An 11,697-nucleotide genomic window follows, 5' to 3' on the forward strand; every position below is an offset into this window, starting at 1 on the left:
CATGCAAGTATTGATGACAGCAATGGCTTTCTTCTTCTCCATTAATTCAGTCTAAGGCACATTAAATTGCTGAGCACTTGCACATTCCAGAGCAATCTGTGGCCACAGCTGGAAGAGGCAGCACAGTGAGAACAGTCTCACCCAGCCCGGCCTGGTCTGCACCTGTCACCCACTGATTGGCTGCTGATAAATAAAGATGTACAACAGCAGACCTCTGGTTATCCTTCTTTTAATTTACACACAAATGAACATCTCTTTTTGCTAACTGTTGGGTTTTTGGTTGGGGGTTTTTATCTGTACAATGCATACAATTTATAATTGAATTTTTTAAAAGTAGTTTCCACATAGAAACAGATGGAAATCCTGACGGCTTTACTCCAAATTCTCTTTAACTCCATCTGTTTCAACATAAATATTTATAAATTGTACCTATACTAGATTAATAAAGGTTGAGCCTATAGAATGTAGTTTAATATAGTTTTAATATCAATCCATATGTCCAATAGTAGGTGGCACGTGTATTATTTGCATTCACCATCTTTCTTTTTCATTTAATTCCACATTAGGTTTAAAATCATTTACAGTACAATTGTTGAAAAGTAAGGGGATAATTATTTTTAATTCTAAATTGCTACATTAAAAAAGAACAGCAGAAACAGCAAGCAAGTTTTTCAGGAAATATTAGGCTGTAGGAAGTTAACTGACAAAACATGGTGACAGCAGATACATTACAAATGCATAATTTAAAAATTAACAGAAACCTACACATTTTGATTCTTTTTAGCCTCACTTTTTGTTAGATCAGCTATTTCAAATAGGTAGCTGTGCTAGGCTGATGATTATAACCTCAGCCTCCACAATTTCAAGTGGAACAGAATCCTCATAAGTGAACAAAAATGAGGCCAGAAATAAAAGCTAATAAAATCAGGTCCTATTAACACTAACACGGGGGGGAGGTGGGGGAAAGGCAGACTTTTCCTATTTTTGTTAAGATATATTTTACTTGAGAAATTGAGGTCTCAGAATAGGATATTCATTTTGATATCTGAAAGTTTCAGACCTGGTTCACCAAAAAACCCCTCACATTTATTTACTGCATATTCAGTATTCTGCCTGTTTCATCAAGGGCTTTGTTCAAATTTGCCTGTGATGACTAGTCCATTCCATGAAAAGTAAATGGTTTCAGACATAGATTTCTAGGTTTCAGGGACACTTTATCACTTTAAACTTGAAAGAAAAAGACAAGAGGCCGAAATTCCTGTCAGACCCTATGTTTCTAATGCTTCCAGAGCTATGCGAGTTCTTTATCCTCTTCTTCTCAATGGTGGTTTAATAAAAATAATCTAAGATAGGTTTCTTGAATATGTGGAAATCAGTTGAGTGTGTGAAAATTACAGCAGTTCAAATCTGTATAAGCAGCATAAACAGTGGAAAAAGTAAATAGTGCAGGCATTAATAACCTGACCTTTCCCATTCTATCATCATTTACATGTTCTAGTACATTAGTGTCAATTTTGCAATAAAAATACCAACTCTCCTGGCATAGGTGGTATGAAACACAATCACAGAATAGTTGGGGTCGGAAGGGTTTCCTGGAGACCAGCTAGTCCAAACCTCCAGCTCAAAGCAGCGTCAGCTGGAGGAGACCAAGTTCCAAGGCCAGCAGGCTTTGAACTGGGAGCGAGTGTTGGCTTTGAGCAGGATAATTCTTGTGTCTTCTGCTATAGTCATTCTTCCCCAAACTAGAAATTTACAGCAGAAGTTTTGTCAGTGGTTTCAATATAGCTCAAAAGATCTATTTCAAGGAGAAAGAATGACTTGAACATGAATGTATCGGTCTGAAACACATAATTGGCTGCTGGACCATTACCATAACAATTATAAATGGCACAAAATTAACTAGGAGATAATTTCTGGAAATGTGCTCTCAGAGTCACCAACACAAATCTCCTTCAATAAATATTTAATATTTTAATTTTGATTATGATTTACTACTTGCTTTAATATTTAATTAACATAATTAATATTTATGAAGACTGGAAAGAGCTGTATTGTGCCTTGATCAAATATGCAGGTCATCTATAACTCTGCAGAGGAAAAAGATATGGCACTTGATGCAACAGAATTATGGGGACAGAGAAAGAGTGGGAGCCAGGTGTGGAACAGTGGGATTTCCGAAGTGTTTGTAAATAAAGGTATGTGTACACTAAAGGGATGCTTTTGAGTATGATGAGGGTGTAGGAGAACACAGAAAGGAAGTGCAAGAAACACATTTTATTCCTTAATGGGTTTCCTACTCAAGTGCCCTACACAATTTGGACATTGGAAAAAAATTCACCAAATATTTCCCTTTTGAAATCAAGGAAGCTTATTTCTTTACAGATTCCAACACCTATGGAAAGTCCATCTCCCAAAAGGTTTCTTGAACAAAGAAGTCTGGAAATGACAACAAAGAACAAGAGTTTTGGAGGATAACGTAAGACATTTATTGAACATAAAACTTGATGCTTCAATATCTTTTAATTCTACTTCTAACTTATGAACGATTCTACTAATGGTCTAGGAACTATTTTACTACTATTATTTGAACCATTTTACTTCTACTCTAGGACTATCTTTACTAACATTCTTCTAGCTTATAATAAAAATGAAAAGCACTATCTCTAAATACTACTTCTTATTTCTGAACAATTTTACTAATCTGCTAGTTTAACTAAGATTCTTATACTCTATACCTAAAAATAAAACTTCCTCAACACCTAAAATGTCATCTACTTTTAGAAACCTAAAATCTAAAATTTCAACTGCTAAAATCTACGGTCTACACATGAATATTGAAATATTCCGGAGAGGGAGCACCTTCCAAAATTTCTTTGTGGGAAGGCCTTGTTGGATGCAGGGGCCACAGGGACCACCTGCCTGGTGCTACCCTTCCCCAGGGACTGCATGTCCGTCCAGGCCAGATGCTGACGGGAAGCCCTGATGGGACACAGCTGGGCCCTGCAGTCTGTGCTGCCAGGCGTCGTCTGCCACCTCCTCAGGCTTCTGCTCCTGAGCCCTGCCACAGGTTTGCTGGTGTGGGAGCGGTTGTAGGCAGAGCTCCTGCGCCTGGACAGCCAGCAGAAGGCCAAGAGCACCAGGAGGATTTCAGCGGGGAGCCAGAGCCACCAGTGCTGGTAGGCAGAGGGGAGCACGCTCTCTTGGGAAACTGTGGGTGGTTCCTGTCTCCTCTGCTCCGTCTCCTCCAGCATCTGGCTCCCCTGCTTCATCTCGAAGAGCAGTTGGATCCTCTGCTCCATCTCCAGCAGTAGCTGGATCCTCTGCTCCATCTCCAGCAGTAGCTGGCTCCTCTGCTTCATCTCCACCAGCATGTGGCTCCTCCACTTCATCCACTCCAGCATCTGCCTCCTCTGCTTCATCTTAAACGTCAGTTGGATCCTCTTCTCCTTCTCCTTCAGCATCTTGCTCCACTGCTCCATCTCCTCCAGCATCTGGCTCTTGCGCTTCATAGCCTCCAGCATCTGCCTCCTCTTCTTCATTGCAAACAGTAGTTGGATCCTCTGCTCCCTCTCCTTCAGCATCTGGCTCTTCTGCTCCATCTCCTTCAGCATCTGGCTCTTCTGCTCCATTTCCTCCAACATCTGGCTCTTCTGCTCCCTCTCCTCCAACATCTGGCTCTTCTGCTCCATTTCCTCCAACATCTGGCTCTTCTGCTCCCTCTCCTCCAACATCTGGCTCTTCTGCTCCATTTCCTCCAACATCTGGCTCTTCTGCTCCCTCTCCTCCAACATCTGGCTCTTCTGCTTCATCTGAAACATCAGTTCCATCCTCTGCTTCCTCTCATTCAGCACCTGGCTTCTCTGCTCCATCTCTGCCTGCAGCCAAGCCATCTGCTGCCTCTGCTGCTCCTCATGCTGGTGCAGGAGCTCTTGAGTGGCCTCTTCTCTTCCATCACCCGCTCTCCCCACGCACAGGTAGATGGTCAGGAGCACCAGGAGGTGAGTGAAGCTCCCAGCCATGGCCTGGAGGAGGAGGAGAGAGAGAAGGGGCTCAGCGGGGCTGGGTGGGGAAATTGGTCCCTAGGGTAGCAGGGGTAGGAGCCGCAGGGATCTGGGAATGGGTGGAAGTGGATGTGGCCCAGGTGCTGCGGCAGCCCCTGTGCCCTCCCTGCAGCCCCAGAAGCCGCCCATGGCGGTCCCAAGTGCTTGTGGGCAGCCCTGGGGCAGCCCAGCCTTGCTCCCCCTGCCCCACTCACCGCTGCCTCGAGCTGCTCTGCAGTGTCAACGCCGCGTCCTGGTGTGCCTGGAGCCCCTGGAGCACCGTTCCACGGCTTGTCCTGCGTGATGTCACAGGCCGTGGAACACAGCAACACCCCGCCGTTGCCATGGCCAGGGCCCCATCCCTGGCAAGGGGACCCCCTGGCCTGCCTTGGCCTCCCTCACAGAACAGCCCGTGGAGCCCCACGCAGACAACCTGGCCGTGCCCACGGTCATTGCCCCCCGCTCTGCAGCCCCACAAGGGGCAGAGCACAGAGCCCAGGCAATCACACATCCCCTTGGCACGAGAGGGATGCAGGCTCACCTCTCAGGGCTCCTGTTCCTGCCGTCTGTAACAACCAACTAGATGCGGGATAAAATATCAAGAAAATTTTAGAGCTTCCAGAAGAACTTTGTGTGCAAAATAATAACACTTCATATTGCAGTAGTTCTATTTCTTCTGTATGTTTTAAAAACATATATATGCACTTCAAGAGTAAATAATAGATTATATACATATATTTCAAATATTCCTACTGAATCAACATGTAGCATTTTCATTAGTAAGCCATTTTTGGTTTTAAAGCTTTTTTTCCCATGTTCCTTCACTATCATACAGCAATCATTATAAAAGCGGAACCTTGACTAATGCTCTTAGTAGCCACAGAACACTATCATTAGAAATAAAATTTAATAGAAGTGATAGGACCAAATAAATACATCAGAGCTAACATGGGAGAGTATGTGCTTGAAAAAAAACAACATAAAAAGTGATGAAAAATGTCACTTTTAAAGGTGTGGTACATGGTTTGTAACATTTCTACTTTATAACACTCATGTCCAGTTATCTTTGTTTCAGTTAATTTTTTTCCAGCTATTTTAGTATTAAGGAAATTTTTTAACAAGACTTTTACAGCTTGGTTACAGATGCAGATGGCTAAATTCACAACTGAATTTCAAAGAGCAACATTTTTATTAACTCAGAAATGTACACAAATAAAGAATGAGATTTTCACGTGCATTAAATTGATTACAAAATACTACTGGGAAATCGCCTTTGCAACAACCACCTAAGGCATAGAAAATTGTGATTTCAAAATAGCGAACACAGTTTTAATTGTGGGTTTTTTTCCAATATCAGGAATTCACAGAAACAATATGAATTACTATAGTTTCTGAAACATTTTATATAGAACGATTTTTATGCATTCCTTTCCTGAATTCTCTCTCAAGATAAGAGGCAAAGAGACCAAAATGTCAGAAATTGTCTCAGGAGAGTAGAATTTTTTTTGCTCCATCCCAGTGGAACAAGTCTTTTGTAGCCCACCTGGAGATTCACGCACTACAGATTTCTTTTCACAGCTCTGTTCCTCTGAATTTAGTTTTCTAACTCAGTGGGGACGTTTAACAATATTTTTCCAATTTTACTCCTAAGGTGACCAAACCAAACAAAACCTAAAAAGGATACCAAGCCAAAACACTGATCTTAGTTATGCTACTGCTTTCACCATGCATGTCCTTCCCTAGCATATGTTACCTATGACTTGCTTCACATCCAGGTCAAATGTTCCAAGCACTTAAACTAATTATGCTCATAATTACAACCATTTTAAAGTCTTGACTCTGCCTTAAATACCATGACATACAATGAAATGATAAACAGTCTCAAAGTTACTCAGTTTTTCATTTTGCCACCCTGATCTCAGGGCATGCTAAAGGTCACGTGGGCCTAAAGATTTTTTTTTTTCCATCATTATTTTCTCTATGATTTTCAGATACTTAAAAAAAACCCCAAACCTGCTTCTTTTCCTTATTCTAGTCAGATGACCAGTAGTCCTTTAATAATTCTACTCATGACCTCTTTGCTATTAAAGATATGCAGACCTTTACAAAAAACATGGGTGTTTCTTTAAGTCATGCATATTTGACTCACTTAATCTTTTCTTATGAATGATTCCCTTATTCTCCAAGTAACTTTGCATGCAGTTTTCTAAACTCTCTCCATTTTCCTGAATTAGCATCAATATTGAAATGCTGATTCATAAGGAGCAACACAGTCTTACTGGGAATGTTGAACAGGCAACCATACCCATGTTGGCTCAGGACAACTAGCAAAGGTAACAGTGTCTGTGAAAATGGGATGAAACAGGCAAACAATCAGCCTGATAAATCTGTACCCTGACTGTTAAGGCAAACTGGCCTGTTACAGGAAAAAAATCTGTGCATTGTATATACTGAGTAAAAGCTTATGTCGAGCTGATGCCTTGTTGGGTTGTAAATGCTCAAAAGTTCAAACAGTGCTTCTTGTATAAAATGTAAGCTAGAGAGTGCAACAATTTATTTCTTCTCATACAAAGCTATAATTTAAGAATGAATGAGAATACCACAGGTCTCACTGCATGAAATAGCTGCAATTTTATGGAGAAAACATGAGAGCTGGATGAAGAACTGGATTTGAGTCATATATCTGTATGGTTCAAAGCACTGTTTCAGAGCACAGATGCCATAATTAATAAAAATGCATGAGATTTTATTGAGATGATGAAAAATAAGAAATGCTGAACTCTTTCTTTCAGATGCAGTTATGCAGTTGATATGCGTCCTGGAGTTAGGAATGGAAATTCTTCCTCATGGAGACACAACTGAAGGGAGTATTACAATTGATACTAAAATGCAAGCAATTATACTGCCATTTAAGAAAAAAAGGACAAAGAATAAAAGAGTAAGACTAGATTTTAAAATTTCTATATTTTTTTAAGTGAAGAGAACCCAAAGCTGTGTTGTAGGAGCAATCTTATTATAGCAAATTTATTAATGCCTCCAATAACCTCATATAAACTATGCAGTATCTACACCTTTTGGAGGTAATAGTACTTCTAAAAGCTCTAAGTTTTACCGTCTTTTAATACTTTTCATACACTCTTGGCAATCAAGTTACATCACATCCTACCAGAGTAAGAAATCAAGATGGAGAACCAGAGAAATACAGAAAGGTTTACTGAGCATCTTTGTGAGAGGAAACTCTTGTTAGCAGGCTCAGGAGGATGGTGGTGTTCCCTTCGGCCATTTCAGTGTGGAGACTGTCTGAGAGTCATTTACAGTCCATTAACAAGGGCCAGTGTCTCAGCAGGGGGAAACTGGAGTGAATGAAGCTGTACCATATTACAGCTGCTAAACATCTGTTACTGAATGCTTAAGTAAGTTATTTCCAAATGGTGAATTATCTACAGAATTTTGCCTTCTTTTTTTTCTTTTTTTTTTTTCCTAAGCGTGCATTTAAGAGCAAACACTCTCAAATGTTTTGAAATTAGACATAATTTTTTTTTAGAAGTGACTAATCCCTGATCTGCATTAAGGGATTCAAAATGCAAATGAAAAATTATACTAAGACTGATTAAACGAATCCAGCTACTCCAGAAGCATGCATTTGAAATTATATAGTTATTCCTAATAATCAGAGCAAATGCTAATGTGATCAGTACTAAAAGTGATGCAATCAGAGCACACTGTTACACAGTCACTTTGTTTCCCTTAAGATTTCACCCTTCTCTTTCAAAAAACTTGGAATAAGAATGACCCACTTCCCAACTGAAGAGGAGATATCTCTATGCCAACTTATAATAGATCAGTTATTCACTGACCTGACCTGTTCTGAGAAAGGTCTTTTTCTATTCCTTAGCTAGAGAAGGAGCTGTCAGAAGAGTACATTTAAACAGAAGTTTTATAAACTTGTATCCCTCTTGGCTCCCCACTGAAGCTCATATACTAATTCCTTCAGGTGTATATTGTGACTAAACAGCTGATAACTGCAATTTTTATTTCGGATTTGGGACAGACAGGACTAGAGTCTTCAAAAATATTTGGGATCAGATGCTGTACTGCAGCCATAATTTATTTTGGAGGGGTAGCTGAAATCGTAAAGAACCTTTCTACCCATTTTTCTGTCTGACCTTTTTACCACCCATTGATCATCTCTGAAAAGTACTGATATTGAAAATTAAAGGAAAAAGTTCATGTGATTCAGCTGAATTAGATCGAGAACAATATGCAGAATTTTAGTAAATATGCAACCATTTTGTAGAATGCTTTGAAGTAATTTTAAAAGTAAGTTACTAATGTACACAAGATTGCATATTACCTTTTCTTTTCTCCCTCCTGTTAACACAGTCTTTTAGCAGCTTTAGACAGCTATACTTTTTCTTTTTTTTTACAGAATTCACTGTGCTGATACATCTTTTTTTGTTAAAAATTTTAATTTCAGTGAATCTTGAACTACAGACACAATAGCTGAAGTAACAAAAGACATGAAGTTAAAATCTAAATTTGCTGTAAATTTACTTAAGGTTCAGGAACATGTCTATCAGGTTATGCCTATCTCTGAGGCAATACTTTCTTATAACTATAATATTTGCAAAATTATCAAAAATCATGATACAAGTGACAATGGTTTTTCATGAAAATGTGAAAACCAGCAAATGCAGCACTAACAACAAAAAAGACAAAGGCACAGAAATAAGCCTCACAACATTTGTGTGGGATTTCATGGTTTTGCTCCATGGAATGCTGAAATTATATTCGGTAAGTAAATCCTCATCTAATTATGGACACAGCCTTGTAATCTTGGATCAGTTGCAATTATAAATGCAGAACCATCTTCTATGATACAGGGTTTTTTCAAAGTGTCTGTCCTCTAATTTATGTGGTTCTCTCATCCTCTTGGATAGATGAAGGGGCTCTCCACCTTTCTGATGATCAGAAACAAATAATCATCTTTATTCCTGTTGTTTGTGCCAACAGAGATATGTATTTGTTGGATGATCCCCTACCAGCAGATAATGTACAAGTTGGAAAGCTTATTTTGCAACAACACATAAAAGATGCCCTTAAATAAAAAAACCAAAACCAATAGTGTTGGTAATGCATCAGCTACAGGAGGTAAATAGTTTTTTCTTTCACTCAGGAATACTGTGGTATAAAATGTGTATATGTATTTTCACAAAATAATAATTCTTCAAACAATATGAGCAAATAATTATCTGAGGGACACCACCTTCCTTTTAGAAATAAAACAGAGAACAAACCATACCTCTGAAGATTGCTGTAGGTATATTGGGGGTAGCAAAGAGGGAGTAATAGGTAGATGCAAAGTGTTCACATTTTCAAGGGAAGAGAGATATTTTTGTGACAAATCCACTGTGTCACTAACAAGATAAATGAAGATTAGTAACAAGATAATGTTGACATTAAAAACTGATTTTTAACTTTCATTTAGTACCTATTGAAATGAACAGAGCTTAGGAGTTCTCAATCTTATCTCAAGAAAAGACCAACCTGCATGGCTTGACATTTGTTTCTTCTGATTTTGAGCATTTTTCATGGCCTTAATGGCTGGAAACATGTTATTTGTTTGTAAAAACCAAGTACCTTTCAGGAAATAAGGGCAGTGACCATAAAAACCAATTAGCTGATGTATAACTGTCCAAGTGCCCAACTGTTTTTAAAGGTAAATCATTAAACAAAAAGAACATTTTTGGCAAGCTAACTAACTATCTTGGATCAGCAAGGTAAAATAAGGGCTCTAAATGAGAGCAAATATTTACCAGGTACATCACCTGTGTGTGTTCTGCCCATTGGTCATTCCAGAACAATTTAAGCAAAAGCACAACATGCCTGTCTTCACTGGCAGCTGCTTTCTTTTGAATTTGCATACTAACTTGACCTGATTTCCCCTTTGCTCCCAACACAGTCCTAGATTCTGAAATTCCTACAGCTTCAATGACCAGGCAGCAGCTGGTCAATATTTCTACTTCATCAGCTCCACTTCTCCCATGGCAAAAAAAACCCTGCAAGTCTTTATATGAATCCAATATTATTTTAACATTCCATTAATGGCACAGGCTGTGGGATTGAGTTTAACTATTTAAAGGCCATGCTGTGGGATTCCTGAACTAATTCTAGGTTCTGATTATTTAGTAGTTATAAATAGATTTCTTCCTCATGAACTTGTCCAGTCTGCCTTTGAAACCACGCAAAGCATTGACAGTAAATTCCAAAGATTTCCTGCCTCTGGTCTGAAGAACCTTTGGCTAAGTTTGCTTTATCTTGGACATCCCAGTCACCACATTAGCACTGACCACCTAATTCCTTCCCATCCTCTTTGTTTCACTCTCATCTTTGCAGAGCTCTATTGCATCATCCCACAGCAATTTTCTTTATAGCTTGAGGGTTCATTTCACAGATGACAAATCACTTTTGAATCTATAAAAATTTTACCCTCCTGGTTCAATTCAGAAAAAAAAGAAAAGGGGAAGGCGGAGGAGGAAATGGATTTATAACTATTTTTCCGTGGCAACAAAACTTGGGGTTTGCATTTCTTTCTATTGACATTGTGTTTTGTCAAGGATGAGAAGGGAAAAATCAATACATTTTTGTATGCAGACCTACTCATCATTCTCAGTGGGTACATATAATTTATTACAATTTGTTAGTCAGTCAATACCTGAAAGGAGTACTTGCCATAAAGCAGCATTTAGCGAGAGCAAGGACTCTACGTATGAATGAGGATATTTGACAAAACGTTCCTATGGAATAAGTAACACAAAGGTTCTTTTCAGTGGTTATTGTGCTAAAATATGCTTAGTACTGGCTGACATTAGCACAAAAATGACCTCACCTAGTTCTACAAAGAATTTTATATTGCAGCTCCTGTAAACCAACTTGAGAAAAACCAAGAGTTCTTCTTTCATTCAAAACTAAGGTGCACAGTATCACACCGAGTCATTCTTTGTTTCAGCTAAATATCCCTGCTTCAACTTTAGTGAACTGCAACAAATGCACTACATAAAATGTATTTAAAATTAAACAAACAAACAAACAGCTCAATAAACTTTGGAAAATTTTACAAACTAAAAATGCTTGTTGCTTTTTTGTTTTCCTCTTCAAAAAGAAGTATTTTAGTAGAGAAAAACCCCTCTACTCTGCCCTCATGAGACCCCACCTGCAGTCCTGCATCCAGCTCTGGGGTCCTTGGCAAGTAAATTGGGGACGTGTTGGAACAGGTCCAGAAGAGGGCCAAAAAATTGATCAGAGGGATGAAACACCTCTCCTGGGAGGAAAGACAGAAAATTGGGGCAGTTCAGCCTGGAGAAAACCTCAGGGAGACCTAATCGTGGTCTTTCAGGACTTGAAAGGGGTCTATAAAAAAGATGGGGACAGACATGTTAGCATTGCTCAATGGCATCCTGGAGCCAGGACAAGGGGGGAATGGTTTTCAACTTAAAGAGGCTTGATTCAGACTAAATATGAGGAAGATTTTCATGATGAGGGGTCATAAACACTGGAACAGTTTGACCAGAGAGGTGACGGATCCTTGAAACATTCAAGGTTGGACAGGGTTCTGAGCAAAATGATCCAGTTGATGTCCCTGCCATTTGCAGGGGGG

At 39.3% G+C, this 11,697-nt stretch overlaps 1 protein-coding gene across 1 annotated transcript; it reads right to left on the minus strand.

Moving 5' to 3' along the window:
* Positions 1-2,512: 2,512 nt before the first annotated feature.
* Positions 2,513-9,636, minus strand: LOC126637816 (putative mediator of RNA polymerase II transcription subunit 26). The gene is made up of 3 exons (XM_050311294.1): positions 9,588-9,636; positions 4,256-4,336; positions 2,513-4,022 (listed from the first exon to the last, which is right to left on the minus strand). Exons 1-3 carry the CDS (start codon positions 9,624-9,626, stop codon positions 2,808-2,810), a joined length of 1,335 nt encoding a protein of 444 aa, XP_050167251.1. The 5' UTR covers positions 9,627-9,636; the 3' UTR covers positions 2,513-2,807.
* Between the last annotated feature and the right edge of the window lie 2,061 nt (positions 9,637-11,697).

Source organism: Myiozetetes cayanensis, unplaced genomic scaffold, assembly GCF_022539395.1.
Source record: "Myiozetetes cayanensis isolate MyiCay16 unplaced genomic scaffold, myiCay2020 scf16, whole genome shotgun sequence".
Lineage (NCBI taxonomy): Eukaryota > Metazoa > Chordata > Aves > Passeriformes > Tyrannidae > Myiozetetes > Myiozetetes cayanensis.